The sequence below is a fragment of the Syngnathus acus genome, chromosome 8, assembly GCF_901709675.1.
Source record: "Syngnathus acus chromosome 8, fSynAcu1.2, whole genome shotgun sequence".
Lineage (NCBI taxonomy): Eukaryota > Metazoa > Chordata > Actinopteri > Syngnathiformes > Syngnathidae > Syngnathus > Syngnathus acus.
Genome location: NC_051093.1, coordinates 8889284 through 8911596, shown reverse-complemented (window position 1 = coordinate 8911596; position 22313 = coordinate 8889284). Strand labels below are relative to the sequence as shown.

Sequence of the window (22313 nt, the reverse complement as noted above, 5' to 3'; positions counted from 1 at the left end):
AGTGAGGTGAGGGACGTGGGAGGAGCAAGAGATGCTTTATAAAGGTGCAACTTCCTTCTTGATCCACTTACACGACAAGCATCTTTTTTTGCTTATAATAGGGGTACCTTTTACTTTGGAGTTTTTCACCAGCGCCTTAAAGTGAGCATGGATTCTCGGACATTTGCCACGGTGCTGTTGGTTGTAATGACACAGTCTCTTTGCCCACTGGGAAATCCGCTCACCAGCCGGGAGGAGGGCAGGGAAGTGTGGACCCTGGAAAACTGGCAGGTAACACTTTATAGAAACTATTTCATTTATATTTTGTAGAAATGAAAAACTGCATTGCATTTTCTATCCATCTAATCTATTCAAAAACAACAATGTAAATGAACGAAGTTATAAACTCCATCATACCGCGATTAAGCATCAATGGCAATCAAAATTCTTACATAATGAAGTTCATTCATACAGACTTACCTTTACATGCAAACACACCAAATCATATCAAAAATATGTTTAGTGGCATAATACAGGCACTATTATTAGAAAATGTTTTCATAGGACATACAGTATATCTTAATTATAAGAAGTACTGTACTAAAATTGAGACCAGACAATATTTGACAATTTACTCAATAATGCTCAAGTTCAGCACCGGACAGCTCCACTGCCATCTCTATAAACATCTTTTAAGTTCACGTTGTTTGGTCAGTACAGTCACATGTAAATTGCTCTCACTGTGTGCGTGTGTGTGTGCGTGTTTGTGTGTGTGTAGGACTACCCACTAGAAAGGGGGATAACCATTCGTCTGGCAGACCTCATCAAACGCTCTAAAGCGCAGCAGTTCCACGGCTTGATGGGAAGGAGCTTGGGTAAACAAACACATAAAAATAGTCATAATAACTGTGCTTCCAGAAAATGTCCTTTAATGTATTTTCTAATGTAGGAATCTTTTACACTACGCTTTTTTCATTTACATTCTTCCTATCTTCCAGGCGTATCACATCCGATCAGTCTGGACAGAAAAAGTAATTTTATTACACAGCTCTATGTTTTATGTTACAATTCAACTTTTTTTTAACTCATGCCTTCTTTCTCTTAACCAGGGAATAAAGGGGAGATGTTTGTAGGGCTCATGGGAAGAAGGAGTTTAGATGAAGGTAAATATTTCAAAATATGTCACTTTATTTTTGTTATCTTCTATGCTGCTATGGATTTTCTAATCAATTCCTGTTGTGTTTTCCCAGATATGCAAGAGGAGTGGAAATCCTACTCGTACTGAAGATGTTTTATAGAAGACATCTGCGATTTTTTTTTTTCTTTTTGCCAATTCTGTATCATTGCCATTAGTGTCTCAGTGAACCTATGTGTTGTCTATCAACGGGACATTGTGTTAACAATACAAGACAATAGAATACAAGACAAGATGTAAGAATTTATTTTTTTGCAAATGAAAAAAAAATCATTAAAGAAATCATATGTAGATACTACTTCATTTTCATATTCTTTATTATGAAGCTCAAAATTGAGCTCAGATGCATCCTCTTTTTACCGATCACACTTGATATAAAAGAGTCCAACTTTTAAATTCAATTGAATTGATTGGATATAATTTGGAAAGGCACACGACTGCTTATATAAGGCCCCACACGTGACTGCATGCTGACATGCAAACCCAAGCATGGAGTGTAAAAACTTGATATATGGATAAATTGTGCAGATCTGGGGCATTGATCCACCTAGTTACACCAAAAATCATGAAACTTCTAACTAACTGAAAACCTCCCACTGGAACTTTCGTTAATTTCTAAAGAGCACAAATTTCATTAGCTAGCCATTTTCAAAAATCTATTACCAGCATTAAAGATGATCTGTGAGACCCTTCTTTTGTATGTAAATTGTTGCTATGGTAATATGCAATTCAAACATCACACACCAGAAACCTCAGTAGGTGTTTATTGAAGAGGAAGCAAACGACGGAAGAACACAAAAGCACAACAGAGCAACATGTTTGATGCTAAGCTATGCTTCACCGCGGCTGCTGCTGCTATAAATACGGAGCGAGGTGCTTTGAGATTCGGAATTACATCGCTGGTGCTATATGGAAAAGTACACTCGAGATCTGTTAATGCCCAAAGCAAAAGTGTTTCTGAAGCTGCTGGTCCATAACTGCCATTGGCTGACTAAATACCAAACATAACCTTTGTTCCTAATTGAGAGGCACAGAAACCAAAAACAGCTAACTCTGTAGTGTTATAAAATAAACAACAATAAATATTCCCTATGGATCATGTTTGTCAAAATGCACTTTCCAATAAGCGCACTTCAGCCTTGGCAACACTTGTTAATAGAGTCGGGATGTTTGCAGAAAAACCGAACAGATACCACAACATATATAATTGTTGGTGGATCCTTAAAAAAAATAAAAACTTTTGAAGATATACTACAGAATGTTAAAAAGGTACCCCAAAACATTCAACAAAAAAATTTGCATTAGCAATGGAAATAATTCTGAGAATAAACAATGTAAAAACTTTACAATTTATTCGTGTAGTTAGTAGGTGTTGCTAGTTAACCAAGGGCGATATCCCTAAACCAGCAATATTTGCAAACAAGCCCGAAACATCGACAGGTTTTATGTTAAACTAAGAAGTTGCTAACTGCCATCTTGATATTGTTAATAAAACTCTTAGAAATTCTCTCCAAATCTTCCCAACATATGTTCATCAAAATCAGTCAAACGGAAAGAAAAATACAAACTGGCCACTGAACAAGTTTAGAAAAAAACAGCTTGCTTGTTTTAGTCTATGATTTTGTGTTTCTACTCTCCAGGCTGGATTTACACCGACGTTACATTTTTTTAGTTCTCGAGTGGCACAATTTGGAAATACTATACGTCATGGCAGAATAAACAGAAAAACACTATTGCATATTTTCAGATCATAATCATGCCTCTTTCAAATGTAGATAAAAACAATCTGTATCACGCATCTATTAATACCAGTGCAGCGTGAATCAATATATACCCTGTTAATGTGAGCGTTTCACTCAAAAATGGATAAGGCTTTCTTTTAAAATACGGCACATGAACTTGTAGTGTGACTCCAGTTTTACAGGAAAATGACTCCGAATGTCAATTATTTCTTTTCAGTAAGAAAAGAAAACAAAAAAACAGTAGCTTTTAAGAATCCCAATATAAACATCATTTTAAACAAATATTTCTATTCACATGGAAGAATCCTGTGACTATTTTATTCTACACTTTGCACATTCTTAAAACATAAATAACACATCTCCTTTCAAGAACTCTAGTACAAAAAATGTTCAACAAAAGACATTTTCACACAGTAACAAAGAAGACCAAAAGTGGAATATTTCAACTTTTATACAGTGGTGAGAGGTAGAAAATGATTAAATATGAGGAGGGGGGGGGGGGGGGGGGTCTAAAAATCTCACATATGTCCTGTTGATGACAGATAGCAACTTAAAGATATCAAGGCAGGTCCCTTCTTAAATTAAAGACGTACAAAAGTTAAAATAAGGCCAATGGCAGCTATAGCTTATAGGTTTAAATACCTGGCACACGTTAATTGATGACACAATTCTAGAACAAAATTGAATATTTACGCTCTTTCAATAGCTCACTTCTACTTTCTCTTTTCGCATAAATCTGGCCAATTTCTTTTTTTTTTTCTGAACACATAAAATGATTATTTTCAAGTATTTTCCAGTCAGAGCTCCGTCACGCAAATTTCAGGTTATGGTTACTGAATATTATCTATTTCAACCTGTATTGACAACACTGTAATTGAAACACACTTTTCTAAAACCAAACGGAAAAAAAAAATCGTACTATGCCATTTGTGTACGGACTATACTATTTTGTAGAACATTTTCGAGATAATGCTAGAAATACTTTGACAGTCTGTAAAATGTTTGAGTAAATAAATCAGAATAATCGGACACGTAATACATTGCCTGCTACATTTTCTCTTACGTTCTTATTCAGTCCGACAATCATCATAATTATTGTTTGTTGTAACAGAAGTGAGTGCAACAATATCTGACTTAGTAAAAAGCCGCTGGAAGCGTTTTTAAAACAACAGTGCCAGTGTGAATATTTTAGGTGCGTGTGCTCACCAGTGCGCAGAAGTGGATGTGTTTTTTTTTGTGGGAGCGTGACAGAAAATGCACTTCTACGTCCCTTTAGGTGGCGTCCACTTCAAAGCTGTGGGGTCGATGGTCTTGCTGTTACCACGTTTGCGCTCCTTGGCTTTCCAGTCATCAATAAGGTCCTACAATAGGCGGGATTCGGTTAAGCTTGCTCGAGATGAAGTTAAGATGCGAACTAATTGAAGTTTCTGTCATCGTTTTTGAACCATTTCAGGGGGCGGCCATTTTGCCACAGAGTTGCTCAGGTACCGACCGATCAGCTTGAGAGCGTCATATGACCAAAGAGAAAAATAACAGTGCTCAATCTCACCTGTCGTTTTAAAACCAGGTGTTTCCCCTTCCAGTATTTGAGCATTTGGAGGGACTGCAGCGTGCTGACAATGTCCACTGGGTTCACTGCCGTCTCTTGGCTGATCTCTGACAGTACAAAGAGACAACATTCAAGGGAAGCATATGATTAGTGTACATCAGTTTACAACATTAGTGAACTCGGTCGGCCACACAGATGATGCCGACATCGCGTGAAATTGCTTGGAGGCAGAAAATGACAGTTCCAGAAGGCATAACCTTTCTACAGCCAAAAGTTGAAAGCAGAGAGGATGTCATGCATTTGACTGAGCCTTAATAAAAACTCGCATCCATAACCGGTGCAAATATCAGCCGGAAATAGTTAGTGGAAGATTCAAAAGGCCATTTTTTGACCATCAGCAACACCAGTCGCACTAACCTTCCCACGAGACAAGCCGATTAGCTGAGAGCAGTGTACTGTACCACATGATTTTTTGTTGTTGTTGCAATTTATACAAAGATGTACCTGAGATTGAATAAAATGGATTTTTGAAGACAAAAATGTCCTTGCACTTTTAATGACATGAAACGAGGAAACACTGACGACAAAGAGTAACTTGCATATTTGGTATTTCAACATTCCAAAATGGACTCACTGACCTTTAATGGAGATCTCTTTCCCCTGAAAATTATTCAGGTAGCGCAGCAGCACCTCTTTCCAGTAACTGCGATAGCTGATAAGGCCCAGGTCAGATAACGGCCGCTCTGGCGAGCCCACTTTCTCCTCTACCTTTGACAACAGGTAACCTAAAAGGACCAATTGAAAACAATGCTAAAACCGATTGTTTTGTTGTTTATAGAATGCTAGAGTAACACAGAAAAATAACAAAGTGTCAGCTTACTGAAGTCTATAAGCATTTTTCCATATCCCTGCCTCATGTACTGTGGCATGGTGAGGATGCAGGATACATTGTAGTTTAGGAAAGAGTTTTTTTCCTAGACAAAGACAGAAATAGGCGTAAATACAGCAGCGATACGTAACTGTTGTCATTTTTGAAAGATTTCACCTTGGAGAAATATCCCACAAGATGGCACCCTGTGTTGTCCACCTCAGTCATCACGTAGAAGAGGAAAGGCTCAACGTCATAATACAAAGTCTTGTGGTCTAGAAAAAGTTTGGCCAGCAGACAAAGGTTCTGACAGAAAATCTGACAGGAAAAAAACAGTGCTGTTAGAAAAAAATCTATTTTCCCCACTGAAATTAAGAATGAACATGAATACTGGATTATGCAAATGGTTGCTTGTCATTAATTTCAATCTTTCATGATTTGAATTGTTTGAAGTTTTCTGACCTTATTTTTCTTGCCATCGACCTCAAAAACTGAAATGTTGCCTTTTCGGTAGATTTCATCGCCGGGAGGATGTTTCCAAACACATTTGGCCTAATGCGAAAAGGACCAAAAAAAAGAAATGAAATGCTCGGTTGTGGAAATAATGTTAACGGAAATATTTGTAATCAGTCTTACCATATGTCTACGCAAGATGGTCTGGCTTTTCATATACTTAAGGCAGAATTCGCACATGTACAGCCTCCCCAACCGGGCGTATTCCTCCGGGTACGGCGAGTGGTACCACGTGTCCAGTTCGTAGCGTCCAAACACGATAATTTTAATCATGTTGCTCCCCTCTGATACCTGGCCAGCCAGACGAAGCTTCTCCTGTAATGATCGGGGTAAGAGAGTGATGATGGGAGTGAAAGGAGATGGTAGAAGAGGACAGAACAGGGTAATAGGTTGCCGTGACAAAAAGGAATAAGAAAGAAAAAGAAAAAAAAAAACTCTGTTAGTCAGGGAAGAGCATAGATAACACCCAGAATCACAATGAAGAAAATTGTAGATGAGTGCGGGAATTTTCTCAAGCATATAAACTGCCTGCCTTTCAGTTGTAAATGAATAACCCACAGATGAGAACTCAAAATAATAAACTGAATTTCTCAAGTAAGTAGAGCAACTGTTTGCAGGGGAACGAGGAAGACTGGAGCACAGGTAAACAAATATTCCATTTTTGAAGGGCTTTCCAATAGTGGTGGTAGCGCCAGAAAATAATGAGTAGCCTGTGGGCCCGCTCGCCATTACTGGGCCATTGTAATTTCCTAGGAATGGTGTCGAAACGATGATGTGGAAATCTAAAGACTTATACATCCATGAAAATCTCTCATGTAAAAGAAAAAATTGTAATACTCGGTGTACTTCAGTCTTCTTAGCTTTTTAATTAATCGTCGGTCAGGAGGAATTTTCAGAAAAACACTCAATTATTTTAAAGAGGCAAACCAGATCACACATTGGAATGTGTGCCGCAATATTTGTAATGGTTTTTAATAACTGAGAAGTTTTATGTTCTGGGTGTGATTACGAAACATGAATGAAAAGCTGATTAAAGCTATTATAATAATAATGACGCAACACTACAAGTCCTCGCTAAGGCCCCGATCGTCACATTCATATTTGATGTCCATTTGCCTTTCGGAAATAGGGAGTCATTTAAGGGTCAAAACAAAATAACCTGACTTCTCAATGGCTCTCAATGGAACAGAACACACACAGAATAACTGAAAGGGATTGTTCCATCTACCAAGTATATTTCAGACTCCTCCTGAGGCTGCAGAGGAGGCTGTGCAGACTGGAAGAGAAAAAAGGAAGAAGGCAGGAAGGAGCCGGCGAGGGGGGGGGGAGTGGGCAAATAACCGACGCAACGAGAGTGAAAGAGGAGGGCGATGATGAGTTTTCTCTCTTACAAGGTCCTCCGAGGCACGTGCCTGCGCTTTCCTGAACAAGTCCAAGTCGTAGTCGCTGGTGATGTTCTCCAGCAGGGGTTCCCGATTCATGCCGTGGCTCTGACGATGATCCTAGCGGCAAAGTTTAAAATCATCATTAGTATGTTCAAACGGCATTTGCCAAACGTCTCATCCACAAACCGTAGACTTGTCCTTCTCCTCCTTATTGGGACCGCTGTTCCTCTTTTTCCTCAGCTCAGTCACTTTCTCCTTGTAGCGTAGCTGACGATCTGTCGGGGCCTGACACGTCGCCGACAGTTAGCACCAGCTCGCGCCAGATAACAACCTGTCCTGGATGTTTACATCACACGTGGGCAGCTCCCGGGAGAGGCGCGAAACAAAGATAACGCTGTACTTTGGCTTTGGCGTGGTGGTCTTTTGTTATTTTAGTACGAATGAGAAAGACGGAAAGTAAAAAGCCTGCCGGTGGTTTCCAGTTTCTATCAGGAAATCAAAGTTGACTGTAGAGGGAGTCCGAGAAAAACAAAACATTAATGACATATTTTCTTACTACTGCCAGGCTTGTCATCTACATTACACCACAAAACAAAGTCCACTTTCTTAAATATCTGATGAGATGAGCAGCCTAGTCACTAATTTATCGCTGGCCGACAGGACGGCAATTAATGTCTGGAAGGCAAAACATTGATTTTATGAGGCTTCTGCTGCTTCTGGCTATATTGTCCAGTGGAATATATAATAACTTAAGGCTCCATATTATCTCCTGCCTTTATTAAATTTGACCCAATGACACAATGATTATTTAATGCTTTCTAATATCACATCTCATTTCAACACAGGGCACATCAAAACAAAAGCCAGTCACGAATCAGTACAATACTTTTTGAACCGACGCCATACCTGGTTCCTGGTGGAATGGCGATTCTCGTCGTGACGGTGAGACAGCGTCCTTTCATCGGCCTGTTTCTCCCGAGTTGACACCTTGCCCTGACAAAACATCAACACGGTGTGATTACGGCAAGTGACAGTCAGCCCTGCAGCAAAAACAACCTTCTGCGTTCCAACCTGACCCTGTTATACCACTTGCACATTGTGGGAGCCCTGAATTTGTTAGCATGTAGCAAAGCAGTTGCCATTATCAAGAGTCTTGTGTTTTAATACCTTGCACTCATCAGCTGATAGATTGTGATATAGAGGACACCCTGATATGGAGAAGTGTCTCTCGTGTCTTCCTGTCAGGTGACCTACACAAGGAGAAGATCATATGACTCTTGCACAGAGGCACAACATTTGAAGAAACAATCCCTTTACCTTGGGAATTACATCCAGGCGTGGGACACTTCATGTTGAAGTTGTAGCTCTCGTGAAAGCGCCGTCGTTTGGGCCTGTGGGAAAGGTCGTGAGCGGCGGCCTCTTTCAGCGAGAGCTCCTTTGCCAGTCTTTCATCCTCCTCTTGAGAAACCACCACATCATTGCTAGAAGAAACCAGGTCGTTCCCAGGGCTGGAGGTCTCAATGTCTGACTCTGAAGATGGGGCATTTCCCGTCGGGGTGCGGGGAGGGGTCTCGTCGTGGTCCGCTGTCCGCTTTATGCCTGCAGAGTCAATGAAGGCCAATTTAAATGGTTTCTATGCAAAGATCGGATGGCCTCATTAGGATAGTCTCTTATTAGTGAGAAGTGGAGACCATGGACTACAACTTTTATTCTTTCTTTTTTTTCAAATTCCAAGGTCACGAAGCCCCAGTCACTCATTTCACTGGCACCCAGGTACTTTACACCCTTTGAGACCAGGCAGAGGAATCTTACAGTCAAGACTGATGTGAGTGCGCATGAGGCGCAGAGCTCCGAGACCTCGGCCAGCAAATAACAGAACATGCTGTAGTCCTTGTTCTTGCCTACCTCTCCAGACACATTTGACTCGCCACGAAAATGGGCATTCTTTTTTTTTTTTTGGGTGGCAGCAGGGTAAGATGGAACTAGAAACCTTCTGTGATAAAAGGTACGGTATATCAAACTTTCTGAAGCAAACGAAATAAGAAGTCGGGGTGACACTGTCCATGATTATTCCAAATACATCTCTTTAAATGTTGAATGTCACGATTTCAGTGGCTGAAGTATTTGGGACATATGCAATATTACTTACACGAAATAATGTCATTAGCATCCTGAGTATATAAGACATTAAGGCCAGTCATTTTTACACTTACCATTATTAACCTCTGTATCTGAGCCAGATAACCTGCCCTGCCTGAGTGGGTATTTTTTGGCCGTGGTGTTTGTCGCCCCCTGTTGGTTACGCGTGCTTCTGCGTCTTGAGGAAAACGCAGACGCTGCTGTCTCCGCTGGTGCAGGAGAACTGCTTCGTGCTGTGCTGGAGTTTTCTGGAAGAGAGTAGAAATGTTTCGATGAACCATAACGTTTTAAGTGAATACCAAATATGCCATCCCACATTATCAAAGACAGTAAGAAAATGCTGTTAATAAAGGAAGAATAGTTTCTGTGACAAAGCAGGGGGTGCTTGAATATTATGGACTTTTTTGACCATGTTTAAACAAGTACATATTGTGAGTACCCTACTTCTTCCATCTCTGCTATTTATGCATCTAAATAATCTTCATGTTATTCCTTCATCAACACATTTGATATGTTGAAGTTGGGCAACATATTACTTTGTGTTGTTTACTTGTATGTATGTTGTGTACTATGTCTTGTCACCGTGGGATAGTGGGAACGTAATTTCGATCTCTTTGTGTGTCTTGACATGTGGAGAAATTGACAATAAAGCAGACTTTGACTTTGACATGCATATAGTAAAAAAACATTTCACCTCGTGTGCTTCGGCTGAGACGAAGGGACGTGCGAGTCAGGCGCGTACTAATTCGTCGTTGCACGTTTGCGACCGCTTCGGCCGGCTCGAGGTCGGCGGAGAAATCAGAGTCCTCTGTCCCATCTGAGCTGCTGCCTGTGGTCCTCTGTAAAAAAAATATAATAAATAAATTAAAAGAGTGTCCTGGCTAAAGGTAATTCAAGACAGACTTCAGATTGGTTTATTATTCCTATGATTTTGTTTTGTTTTACCAGTGGATAATCCAAAAAAGATCCCATCCTGGGTGAGGAGCATCATATCCTCCGCATCCCCACGCAACAAACTTGTCAATAATTAATCACATTAACCGAGTCACCAAAGACGGACATTTTAGGACCTTAAGTCAGATGGAAGGGATGATGGGAATCACATCCATCATGATGTTCAAACAAGCAACATTTAGCAAAAATGCGAGCTGCCAAAACTGACAATTTGGGTGAATCAGGTGAGGCTGTAATGGACACTATTTTACAGTATTAAACTGTGTATAATAACCATGTATAAAATAATTTTTGATACAGCTCGCGCTAGCTTGACTGGGAGTACCTAATAATAATAATAGGTACCTGATAAGTTCTATGTTGTGAAAACATTTATTAATTCAAAGCATTACTAAAATCTTTACTAATTGATCAAATGTTCATAAACCAATTAGCCTGAAAACGTCACTCAATACGAAAGCCCTTTTGACGTACTTTTTTGACACTTCATAACAAGAAGCCAAGCACTTCATTTGCATACAACCAATGAGAAGAGAGAAGAGGCGTAGCTCCACAAAGCCAGACCAATGAGCGCATCGCTAATTGGGATTCTGACCAATCACTGTGTTGTTTTGGTACGGACGCGTCGCACCGTCCTCAAAATGATCAGCTTGTTCCAACCGAGTCCCGACCAAACATGAAGTATTCGCGGCTACGGAGGTTAGCATCAACGCACGCTCCGCAATCATAATAGAAAATAGGTCGAAAGGCAAACTACAATAGTGCAAAAAAATATATATATATATATAGTGACATATTTATGTGACCAGGAAATACACATTTGCTAAGCCGATGAGCAAATTCAACAGGGCATGTCTTATGAATTAACTAACAATCGTATCTAAGAGTGTACTCTCAACGCACACAAACAACTGCTAAATGTGTAGTTAAATTCCACTGGTTACTACAACCCCTTCAGTTTTCATCCTAAATTGGATAACGTAATCGATGACGTTATGGGAGCCAGCTTGCAGTCTATTCTAAAGGCTGTTTTGCACCAAAGAAAAGATATGCCTTACCTTTCTCCGGGGCATTTTCACAGAATCGTTTTTTTCCAAGTTAATAATGACTGTGACGGGAGCAATTGATGTCAGATCCCATTAATATCTAACAACAACAAACCGCCAGGTTACAATATGAGCCAAGTCAGCTGAAAACCGCGTATCAGATTGATGCTTTTCCTCTCAAGGCGCACGCTCGGTACGTTGATAAAATCCGCCTGACTGGAAACAAGTTAAGCTGCTTCGAGCGTTCCCTTATGTGTGTAAAATTATTTTGCGTTCACGTAGAATTTAACTCTCAATACATCAATACTATATTTGTTATATCCATCTCAGGTTTTGAGAATTTTTTCACGCTTCAATTTGTTATACGGTTTTGTCCTTATAAAAAATAAAATGTTTTTGTTACAAAAATACGGGTTTAAAACACTTTTAGGGGAAATTAAGACAATCACAGCCCAAACATCGAACATGATGACTTTAAACAGCAAATATACTGTACAAACGATGGTTGTCGTAGGTGGAAATGAATTTTCTCGCTTCATGTTGTCAGTCGGCGGGTTTGACAGGAAGCACGTTCGCTCTGACGTGTTGACTTTTTTTCTGGTTTCGCTTGGAGCGGCGTTACTGCTTTATAACAAAGATTGGGACCTTTAAAACTTCTCAGAATAGAATTAACGGACTTATTGGAGATTTTCTGCAAAATTAAGCTATTACTATTATGGCTGGTACCACCACAAAGACTGTACAAGATATTTTTCAAAGCATGGAGTGCGGACCAGCTACAACTTCCAACACTGCCACTGCACAGGTAAAATGACTATTTTGCATGAAAGAAAATAGTGTTTTTGATGTTGTTCTGAAATTCCACATATTGATGCATGCTTCATGTCTCTTCTACTGTAATTACCACTATTCAAAGTATTGCAAGCCAGCGTTAGACCCTTGGACCCTTGTGAAGTTCATTAACTGATAACTCACAAGGCAAGCATGTGACTGAATTGTGCAATAAGCTTGCAATGAACTGTCATGGGGGACAGTGAGTACACTTTTGATATCAAACTGCACTGTTGTTTACCATCTCCCAAAATTGCCACCATTAATATGAGCCATGATATCCAGAATCCCAAACTTTATCATTTGAAGGCCGGATACCGAAAAGCGGAAGTGTGCAATGGCCACTTTCAAGTTTGTTGAGAATATTGATATGTATGCATTTGAACAGGGGTCTGCATTTTTTTATATCCACTCACTGTTTGCCTTTCCGCTGCCCTGTAGGCATGGCTGGATAACCAGTCCCGCACTTTGGGTCTATTCATTGATGGCAAATTTGTCAATCTGGTAGACAGAGAGACTCGCTCCTTGGTGGACTCGAAAGGTGAGCGCCGATTTTAAGCCTAAAACTCGACGCAGTTCACAACAACTTGGACTTTTTTAGGTGATCTTGTGTGCAGCACAGTGTGTGCTGTGCAGGACGATATTTTGCAGTGCGCATCGTCTGCTATCAAAGGCTTTGAGTCTTGGAGTCGCCTGTCCTGCTACCAGAGGTCCAAAGTGCTGCTCAGGTACACACCCGAAAAAAAAAACATGCTGAAAGGATTCTAAAAGTGCTGAAATGCTTCTACAAGTGTTTGTGCATGTTTTAGGATGTGTGTCACCTGTCCTCAGGTTGACGAGCACTCTTGGACAGCATGGCCAAACTGTGGCCGAGCTGTGTGACCTTTGTCAAGCCTCCTGCTCCTCCTCCAGCCTTGTCAGGTTGTTGCAATACTACAGCGGCTGGGCTCAGCTTCGAGACACTCTGATCGCCAACTGGACGCCATTGGGTGTGTGAGATGGCCCATTGGTCCTGTTTTTAAAAATAAATAGACTTATTATATTTTTGTCCAAAATTTACAAGTGTTTTAAAAACAGGTCTGTAAAATGCTGTCGTCAAAATACACTCAGCACGTTTTAATTAATGATAGGCTGCGACACACTTTCATATGATACCATTTTGAATGTGTTATTCCTCTTTTACAGGTGTGGTGTTAGTAGTTGGCTCTGATGAGTGCAGTTTTTACTCCCTGATGCTCAAAGTCTTACCAGCATTGGCCATGGGTAAAAAAAAAAGTTTCGCAATACTTAGTTCTTTATGATTTTTGTTCATATGTGATGATGTCACATTCAAATCTGTTGTTGACTAATTTACCTAAATGTTCTTCCTCCTCAGGCAACTCGGTCATCGTTGCCCCTGGTCTACGTACCGCCCCTCCGGCACTTCTATTGGCTCAGCTTTTTAGGAGTGCAGGGCTTCCTGCTGGCGTTCTCAGTGTTTTAACTGGCACTGACATGTCACTTGCTTCTGATGTAGCCAAGAACTCCAGCATCAGCTACGTCACCTACAGTGGCAACAAACAGGTAGATATACCGTAATTTTCGGACTATAAGTCGCACCGGAGTATAAGTCGCACCAGCCATAAAATGCCCAAAAAAGTGAAAAAAAACATATATATGTATATAAGTCGCTCCTGAGTATAAGTCGCCCCCCCACCCAAACTATGAAAAAAAACCGCGACTTATAGTCCGAAAATTACGGTACATAAGTGATCTCACATGTATCAAAAATGTATGATTTTTATTTTCTTTTTTTAATTAGGATGCTGTGAAGCTGTGTAAAGCCACAGCAGGGATGGGGGTTCCAGTATGTGTATCCCCAAACATTGGCGCTACATGCCCTATCATCATTTTTGAGTCTGCTGACATCAACAGTGCAGTGGATGACGTGTTAGAGACTGCCTTCCAAAAAAAGAAAGAAGTGAGTTAAGTATCCACTATGCTCGTCAATTTTTGATACTTGTTTTAAAGATCTTGTCTCCGCAGGTGCATTGGGTGTTGTGCGTGCAGGAGAGCGTGCTTGAAAGTGTGACGGCCCGCCTAAGGCTGCGCATGGCGGGCTTGAAATGTGTGGCGCTGCCCAGTGATGATGTCAGGGTGCTCGTGGACGCCGCAGTGCAGGATGCTCAAAATAGCGGGGCTACGGTTAGTCATAAAATCTTATTGATCTCGTGATTTTACATACAGGTACTTGACGCTGCTAATTCATTATACCGTGAGCTTATTTCATTTTGTTTTTTCATACCTCAGTTGGTGCAGTCCTGCGCTGTCCCCTCTGGTACGCAATATCCTCCAACGTTGCTATGCGGAGCGGCCCCATCCTCGTCATGTGTGGTCGTGCCCTCTCCTGGCCCACTGCTTCCACTTATGACCTTCAGAAGTAACTCCGAGGCAGTGACGCTGGGTAAAGATGCTTCTGTAGATGCATCAAAAGTATTCTACGCGTAAAATTCTTGCGTTCTACACAGGGAACCACAGTCCACATGGCCAAACAGCATGTATCTGGACTGAAGACCTCACTCTGGCTTTGGAGACATCTAAGAGGCACGCACATTCACACAGATGCATTTTTCTTCTGACTTTCCCTAGTTGCCACCACCAAAAATGCTTTTTTAGTAATATTATAAATGGACTTAAAAAGCATTTGCGCTTGCATTTCTTTTGTATTTTACAAATCATGAATGCCACTGGATAATGTTCCGATCTTATTTTTTTTTTCTGTCTCTCTTCAGTCTGTCTGTTGGCTCAGTGTGGGTAAACTCACGCCCTTTCTCTGATCCGTGTCTGCCTGTTTCTGGTCACAAAGACAGCGGCACATGCACTGATGGAGGCCAGGAGGTTTGTTTGCTTCGTTTGTTACACTTTTACACGAGATACTAGCTCTGCGGTATCTACTATATTTGAAGCCTAAACAATCATTCTGCAATTTCTGTCTTTTTTCAGGGTCTTTATCAGTTTTTACGGCCATCATCATCATCCTACGTTCCCCCTCGTGCTTCCTCTGTTGCTCTGGACTACGCCAAGTTTGGAACAGACGCACCGCCAGTTATCATTCCCGACGAGACTGCTGGGTGCGTCGTTTGTTTAAATATGGTTATTCTTACACAACGTAATTTTCCACATAAGCATATTCATGATTGTATATGTCTCTTCTCAGTACCCTGAAGTCCTACTCACATTTTGTCGCTGGCAAAGCTTGCAAATCGGAGTCTGGCGCCAGCTTAGTAGTGCATCCACAAGGGGGCAGCAGCGTGCTCGGCTACTGTCCTGATGGAGGCCAGAAAGATGTCCGGAATGCTGTGGAGGCAGCTATCAAAGTTCAGCCAGGGTGAGTGACCAACTAAATTCAAAGAAACAAATCAAAACATGTTGACTAATACATTGGAGCTAAGTCTTCTTTTTTTTGCCTAATAAAACAAAACACGGTGTTCTCAAACAGTGTTTACCAACCTTTCATTCAGCCTGTCACGGTCATGATTTTGATTTTTCTGGATAATCTGCATAATTACCATTGTGACTTTTCTCCTTTAGCTGGATGAAAAAGAGTCCATCTGCACGTGCCCAGTCTATTCAGTCGCTGGCCAAGGGGCTTGAAGGAAAAAGGCAGGACATAGCGTCGTCAATCAGTACCCAAACTGGTCTTCCTATGGAAGAGGCTGATTCGGAAGTGGAGCTCAGCATCGCCAGACTCCGTGATTGGGCTGCCTATTGTGACAAAGTTCACGGCGGAACTCTGGTGAAGCCTTTAATGTTGTACAAAGTCATACTTTTTCAAAGGTGTTCTTTAAGTGAGTTTCAAATTCTCCTGATGCACACTTACTTTAACATCTGGTACGGTTGCTGTCGCTCAGCCTGTACCACAGTCTGGCACGGGTCTCTCCATCCCTGAAGCACTGGGAGTGCTGGGTGTGGTCCTTCCTGACAAGCATCTCCTCCTCTCCATGGTAACACTTCTTGGAGCAGCCCTTGCCTCTGGCAACGCCATCGTCATGGTGCCCAGTCAGGAATATCCACTTCCGGCATTAGCATTTATTCAGGTAAGAGGAATAATGCCCCTGAATCTTTTTTTCTGAATAGATGTTTGTCCTTAAATGTGTGGGAACTGCCAATGCTCTGCATCTAGGTGCTCCTGTCTTCAGATCTGCCAGCAGGCTTAGTGAGCATCATTACAGGAAGGAGAAACCAGTTGACAAAGGCCTTGGCCAATCACAGCGTCATCAAGGCCATCTGGTATTGGGGCAACAGTGAGGTGAGCATTATCTGAGGCCCTTCAAAAACGTCATCAGGAATATGAAGTTACGCAGCTCACATGATTCCGTTCTCTCGTTGTAGGGCTGCCAGTACCTCCAGTACACCTGCACCAGCCCGCTAAAAACTTTGCGGCTGTTCTGCCAGAAGGACAAGGACGGGAAGCATTGTGGTGGGGACTGGACACACCCCTCTGTTCTGGAGGAACTGTGGAGAAATGCCGTCCAGTGGAAGAGCGTGTGGATTCCTACAGCTTAATAGAAAGAGTGTGATGAATAAAATGACAAAATGATCACCGTAGGGTTCAAGGCAAATTAAAGATTAATTCAATAAATCATTTCAAAGTGACGTTCTGCTGAAAAAAAAAAAAAAAAGCCTGTTATAAATCTCGAATGAAGGAATGGGCAAAGGTTATTGTACAACTACACAATCACAGGACAACGATCACATTTGTTGACAATGTTAGCTTGGGAGGACTTGACAAATTGTACTCTATGTAAAATGAAGGATTAAGCTGGCGAGCCAGCCGTATGTCTGCTGTCGTTGTGTAACCTACCAAGGGAGACACGTTTTGTATCAAATACAATGCCTTACTGTTATGTAAGAATTCTGCCTTTTTGAGTAACATGCACTTGTTTGGATTTGTAAACACGTACAAAACTTCAGTTTGTTTCAAGTACACATTCCATTTTTGATTGAGCTACAGTTCTGTTGTGTTTATAAATTACGATTAAAAGTAATTTTGCAGCATTTCTGTGTGTTTGTCTATGCTCAGTTGAGATTTTTGGCACATGTCATCTTGGTAGCATTAAATATACAGAGGTAATGAGATTGGGCCAATATAGGGAAAGCAAGTGTTGGAATCAATGTCCCCTGACTTGCATTGTGACTGTTAATCATCACTTCTCCATTTATCTTGTGCAATCCTTTTTAGCCGAGTCTCATGGAGTGTTGAGGTCAACTTCCCTCCCGATATGTGATATGTCATGGTCACAAGACCTCTCCCACTCATTGGACAGCTTGCAATTTCAGATTGCTGAGTCACGACAATGACGCAGCAACATTTCTAGTTGAGGTAGATGTAAAACCTTTGTCCAGGAATGAGTCAGCACAAATCAAAACAAACTGAGCATGCAGGGGGGGGGGGGGTATTGCTGCGTAATCATGACTCAGCAATTGTGAGGTCTTGAATATTCTTTTTCCTTGCGTTACGAGGTGCATCTGCTTTTGATTTAAAGTCTCATTTTCATACATCCAACAAGTCTAGCCAACAACTGATATGGTAAACAATCAGGTAGTGACGCAATAGTGACTGGAAAGGCAATATTGTCACGTGCTCCCAAAACCTGCTGCCATTGGCGGATGTGATAGCTGACGTCACAGCAGTCATCAGGTCGAGGAATATAAATTGAGGTCCTTCCAGTCAATCCCACACGGAGAGTCGTTTGAGAGTTCTTGCTTCAACAGTGATTGAACGGAACTTCTTTCGTCCCTTTTTTTCCCCCTCACTACTTCATAGCAGTTTTCTGTGTTATTTAGATAACTCGACGCAAATTTCTATTTTCGTACTTTTGTTTTTGGTAAGAAAAAGACAAAACCTACCAGCTAAGATGGAGTCTCAAGTGCGTCAGAACTACCACCAGGATTGTGAGGCCGCCATTAACCGAATGGTTAATATGGAGCTGTTCGCTTCCTACACCTACACCTCAATGGTAAGTAAGTCTGTCGAGAAAAAAAAAAGAAAAAAAGACCGATGTCACGTTACGAGGTTAGAATGCAATTTGTATGCAGAGCAAATAGACAAACGTGCTCTTTTGTTCACTGCATTTCCGGCTCCTGTTTGCTAGCTGGTGGAAAAGGCCAACCAATGTGCGTTACTTGTTCTATTAAAAATAAATGTTAAATTATTGCCTAAACAGATTCCCACATTGTCCTGTGTAGACTACTGTTTTTAGTGAATTTGCTGCAATTGGTATAATTTAATTTATTGCTCTACGGAAGCCGATCTAATTTATTTTATTTTCAAATTCTAGGCCTCTTACTTCTCCCGAGATGACTTGGCCCTTCCAGGTTTTGCCCATTTCTTCAAGGAGAACAGTGATGAAGAGAGGGAGCATGCTGAGAAGCTGTTGTCCTTCCAAAACAAAAGAGGTGGACGTGTCTTCCTCCAGGATATCAAGGTGTGCACTACAAGACAAATAAAAGATGTTGCTGTTTCAAATTTTGTTATAATTTCCATTTGTGCTTTTCTCTAGAAACCAGCGCGTGATGAGTGGGAGAGTGGACTTGAGGCCATGCAGTGCGCCCTGAAGTTGGAGAAAAATGTCAACCAGGCTCTGCTGGAACTGCACAAACTTGCCTCTGATCATGTGGACCCACATGTAAGTCTGCAAATTAACATTTACTCATTGGCCATAATGTGACTTTTCCTAATCTTTTCCTGTTCTTTTGGCGTCCACAGCTGTGCGACTTCTTGGAAAGCCACTACTTGAATGAGCAAGTGGAGGCCATAAAGAAGTTGGGTGACTACATCACCAACCTGAGCCGAATGGATGCTGGAAACGACAAGATGGCAGAGTACCTGTTTGACAAGCACACTCTGGGGAGCAAGAGCTAAATGCATGTCCCTTTTTTTTGAAGGCCTGTCATGTTCATCAAAATGGGCCTTCATTAGCATTCTCTACCTAGCCAACTGTTTCATCTGGTTAACAAAGGGCCATGTGTTTAGGTAGTTTCATGGGATAATAAAAATTGTTTGTCAAATGCTCAAGTGGCTGTTGTAAAGATGCTCTACACTGAATAAAAAAAAAATTAAGCTGGAATTAACCTTTTCTTGGTTCATTGACATAAGCATTGTTCAAAATGCTCTGATTTAGCAACCTGGTCCTATTCATTTATTGTCAATTCAGATAGTTTAGCCTGACTTCCATTGCTCCTGGTTGTGAGAATGTTGAAGAATTTCTGTGAATGATTTAGATTGCTACATTGGGTTATATTAGAGGCAGCTGCTTTGAATTCACACGGAGCCTCTTAAGTGGCCTATAACGTGGTTCTGATTTTGGAAATCTGACATTCTTCTGCAGTACTTAGTCATAGTCTGTCTAGTGGTAAATGATACGAACTACAATGCTTTAGATTTCACTACATATACAATTGCCTTTGGGATTGAAACTTTAGATTGTTAATGTGTTAATCCTTGTAAAAATATTTTTTAAGGAGATTTGTAACATTAAATTACAGCCTCAAGACCAAATATGTTGTGCCGAATGGCCAGTAAGTAGTTGGCATTGAGGGATAATTATAAAAAAAAAAAAAAAACAAGAGGATGGAGGGGAGAGAGAGACTGTCAGACTGTTGAACATTCAAACGTAGCATTCCTCTGCACACTTGTAAATACTGCTTTTGTCTCCTGCACTGTTTACATACTTTATCACTGCTGCACTTTGTACTTTATAATTATCTTATTTCATATTTTATATAGAATGTCACTTTTTTTAACCAGCCGAAATACCACTACATTGTTGAAAGCCGTATGCAACGAAATTTCGTTTTGTACACACCTAGTGTTGACAAAATGACAATAAAGTTCTGTCTAAGTCTAAGTCTAAAAAAGAGTTGTGGACAACCAGGAATGTCCAGGAATGAGTCAGCACAAATCAAAACAAACTGAGCATGCAGGGGGGTTGCTGCGTAATCATGACTCAGCAATTGTGAGGTCTTGAATAGTCTTTTTCCTTGCGTTACGAGGTGCATCTGCTTTTGATTTAAAGTCTCATTTTCATACATGCAATAGGTCTAGCCAACAACTGATATGGTAAACAATCAGGTAGTGACGCAATAGTGACTGAAAAGGCAATATTGTCACGTGCTCCCAAAACCTGCTGCCATTGGCGAATGTGATAGCTGACGTCACAGCAGTCATTAGATCGAGGAATATAAATTGAGGTCCTTCCAGTCAATCCCACACGGAGAGTCGTTGGAGAGTTCTTGCTTCAACAGTGATTGAACGGAACTTCTTTCGTCCCTTTTTCCCCCCACTACTTCATAGCAGTTTTCTGTGTTATTTAGATAACTCGACGCAAAGTTCTATTTTTGTACTTTTGTTTTGGCAAGAAAAAGACAAAACCTACCAGCTAAAATGGAGTCTCAAGTGCGTCAGAACTACCACCAGGATTGTGAGGCCGCCATTAACCGAATGGTTAATATGGAGCTGTTCGCTTCCTACACCTACACCTCAATGGTAAGTAAGTCTGTCGAGAAAAAAAAAGAAAAAAAGACCGATGTCACGTTACGAGGTTAGAATGCAATTTGTATGCAGAGCAAATAGACAAACGTACTCTTTTGTTCACTGCATTTCCGGCTCCTGTTTGCTAGCAGGTGGAAAAGGCCAACTAATGTGCGTTCTATTAAAAATAAATGTTAAATATGCCCAAACATATTCCCACATTGTCCCGTGCAGACTACAGTTTTTAGTGAATTTGCTACAATTGGTATAATTTAATTTATTGCTCTACGGAAGCCGGTCTAACTTATTTTATTTATTTTCAAATACTAGGCCTCTTACTTCTCCCGAGATGACGTGGCCCTTCCAGGTTTTGCCCATTTCTTCAAGGAGAACAGTGATGAAGAGAGGGAGCATGCTGAGAAGCTGTTGTCCTTCCAAAACAAAAGAGGTGGACGTGTCTTCCTCCAGGATATCAAGGTGTGCACTACAAGACAAATAAAAGATGTTGCTGTTTCAAATTTTGTTATAATTTCCATTTGTGCTTTTCTCTAGAAACCAGCGCGTGATGAGTGGGAGAGTGGACTTGAGGCCATGCAGTGCGCCCTGAAGTTGGAGAAAAATGTCAACCAGGCTCTGCTGGAACTGCACAAACTTGCCTCTGATCACGTGGACCCACATGTAAGTCTGCAAATTAACATTTACTCATTGGCCATAATATGACTTTTCCTAATCTTTTCCTATTCTTTTGGCGTCCACAGCTGTGCGACTTCTTGGAAAGCCACTACTTGAATGAGCAAGTGGAAGCCATAAAGAAGTTGGGTGACTACATCACCAACCTGAGCCGAATGGATGCTGGAAACAACAAGATGGCAGAGTACCTGTTTGACAAGCACACTCTGGGGAGCAAGAGCTAAATGCATGTCCCTTTTTTTTGAAGGCCTGTCATGTTCATCAAAATGGGCCTTCATTAGCATTCTCTACCTAGCTAACTGTTTCATCTGGTTAACAAAGGGCCATGTGTTTAGGTGATTTCATGGGATAATAAAACTTGTTTGTCAAATGCTCAAGTGGCTGTTGTAAAGAGATGCTCGACACTGAAAAATAAAAAATTAAGCTGGAATTAACCATTTCTTTGTTCATTGACATAAGCATTGTTGTTCAAAATGCTCTGATTAAGCAACCTGGTCCTATTAATTTATTGTCTATTCAATTCATATAGTTTAGCCTGACTTCCATTGCTCCTGGTTGTGAGAATGTCGAAGAATTTCTGTGAATGATTTAGATTGCTTTGTTGGGTTATATTACAGAGGCAGCTGCTTTGAATTCACACGGAGCCTCTAACGTGGTTCTGATTTTGGAAATCTGACATTCCTCTGCAGTACTTAGTCATAGTCTGCCCTAGTGGTAAATGATACGAACTACAATGCTTTGGATTTCACTACATATACAATTGCCTTTGGGATTGAAACTTTAGATTGTTAATGTGTTAATCCTTGTAAGAATATTTTTTAAGGAGATTTGTAACATTAAATTACAGCCTCAAAATCAAATATATTGTGCCGAATGGCCAGTAATTAGATGGCATTGAGGGATAATTAAA

At 40.9% G+C, this 22313-nt stretch overlaps 4 protein-coding genes across 5 annotated transcripts; 3 read left to right on the top strand and 1 right to left on the bottom strand.

Moving 5' to 3' along the window:
• Window positions 1-3133: 3133 nt before the first annotated feature.
• On the bottom strand, window positions 3134-11668 carry LOC119125411 (histone acetyltransferase KAT7-like). 2 transcript variants are annotated; one of them, XM_037255915.1, is made up of 15 exons: window positions 11383-11668; window positions 10065-10209; window positions 9445-9618; window positions 8549-8830; window positions 8399-8481; window positions 8138-8224; window positions 7418-7516; window positions 7259-7348; window positions 5970-6161; window positions 5796-5885; window positions 5511-5651; window positions 5346-5439; window positions 5104-5250; window positions 4466-4572; window positions 3134-4277 (listed from the first exon to the last, which is right to left on the bottom strand). In XM_037255915.1, exons 1-15 carry the CDS (start codon window positions 11395-11397, stop codon window positions 4179-4181), a joined length of 1845 nt encoding a protein of 614 aa, XP_037111810.1. In that variant the 5' UTR covers window positions 11398-11668; the 3' UTR covers window positions 3134-4178. The 2 variants fall into 2 exon arrangements, with proteins under 2 accessions (XP_037111810.1, XP_037111809.1); XM_037255914.1 differs by having other exon boundaries at window positions 7238-7348; window positions 11383-11667.
• Window positions 11669-11908: 240 nt separating this feature from the next.
• On the top strand, window positions 11909-16911 carry aldh16a1 (aldehyde dehydrogenase 16 family, member A1). The gene is made up of 17 exons (XM_037255872.1): window positions 11909-12175; window positions 12643-12742; window positions 12803-12929; window positions 13033-13190; window positions 13387-13464; window positions 13577-13764; window positions 14003-14161; window positions 14227-14385; window positions 14491-14644; window positions 14709-14784; window positions 14973-15078; window positions 15184-15311; window positions 15398-15568; window positions 15772-15976; window positions 16092-16277; window positions 16364-16489; window positions 16573-16911. Exons 1-17 carry the CDS (start codon window positions 12086-12088, stop codon window positions 16744-16746), a joined length of 2385 nt encoding a protein of 794 aa, XP_037111767.1. The 5' UTR covers window positions 11909-12085; the 3' UTR covers window positions 16747-16911.
• A 960-nt stretch (window positions 16912-17871) lies between these two features.
• LOC119125513 (ferritin, middle subunit-like) lies at window positions 17872-19310 on the top strand. Its single transcript, XM_037256099.1, has 4 exons — window positions 17872-18200; window positions 18522-18668; window positions 18744-18869; window positions 18950-19310. Exons 1-4 carry the CDS (start codon window positions 18099-18101, stop codon window positions 19103-19105), a joined length of 531 nt encoding a protein of 176 aa, XP_037111994.1. The 5' UTR covers window positions 17872-18098; the 3' UTR covers window positions 19106-19310.
• Window positions 19311-20432: 1122 nt separating this feature from the next.
• On the top strand, window positions 20433-21812 carry LOC119125514 (ferritin, middle subunit). The gene is made up of 4 exons (XM_037256100.1): window positions 20433-20728; window positions 21044-21190; window positions 21266-21391; window positions 21472-21812. The coding sequence occupies exons 1-4, from the start codon at window positions 20627-20629 to the stop codon at window positions 21625-21627; spliced, it is 531 nt and encodes a 176-aa protein (XP_037111995.1). The 5' UTR covers window positions 20433-20626; the 3' UTR covers window positions 21628-21812.
• Window positions 21813-22313: the final 501 nt, after the last annotated feature.

Bases quoted from the DNA above. Each gene is read 5' to 3' on its own strand.
- LOC119125514 (XM_037256100.1), top strand. From the start codon at position 20,627: ATGGAGTCTCAAGTGCGTCAGAACTACCACCAGGATTGTGAGGCCGCC. The intron at 20,729-21,043 runs GTAAGTAAGTCT...TTCAAATACTAG, and splicing joins CCTACACCTACACCTCAATG to GCCTCTTACTTCTCCCGAGA. The intron at 21,392-21,471 runs GTAAGTCTGCAA...TGGCGTCCACAG, and splicing joins CTGATCACGTGGACCCACAT to CTGTGCGACTTCTTGGAAAG.
- aldh16a1 (XM_037255872.1), top strand. From the start codon at position 12,086: ATGGCTGGTACCACCACAAAGACTGTACAAGATATTTTTCAAAGCATG. The intron at 12,930-13,032 runs GTACACACCCGA...ACCTGTCCTCAG, and splicing joins AGGTCCAAAGTGCTGCTCAG to GTTGACGAGCACTCTTGGAC. The intron at 14,162-14,226 runs GTGAGTTAAGTA...TTGTCTCCGCAG, and splicing joins CCTTCCAAAAAAAGAAAGAA to GTGCATTGGGTGTTGTGCGT.
- LOC119125411 (XM_037255914.1), bottom strand. The intron at 8,225-8,398 runs GTATTAAAACAC...ATGTTTTGTCAG, and splicing joins TATCAGCTGATGAGTGCAAG to GGCAAGGTGTCAACTCGGGA. The intron at 5,652-5,795 runs GTCAGAAAACTT...TTTTCCTGTCAG, and splicing joins TCGATGGCAAGAAAAATAAG to ATTTTCTGTCAGAACCTTTG.
- LOC119125513 (XM_037256099.1), top strand. From the start codon at position 18,099: ATGGAGTCTCAAGTGCGTCAGAACTACCACCAGGATTGTGAGGCCGCC. The intron at 18,201-18,521 runs GTAAGTAAGTCT...TTCAAATTCTAG, and splicing joins CCTACACCTACACCTCAATG to GCCTCTTACTTCTCCCGAGA. The intron at 18,870-18,949 runs GTAAGTCTGCAA...TGGCGTCCACAG, and splicing joins CTGATCATGTGGACCCACAT to CTGTGCGACTTCTTGGAAAG.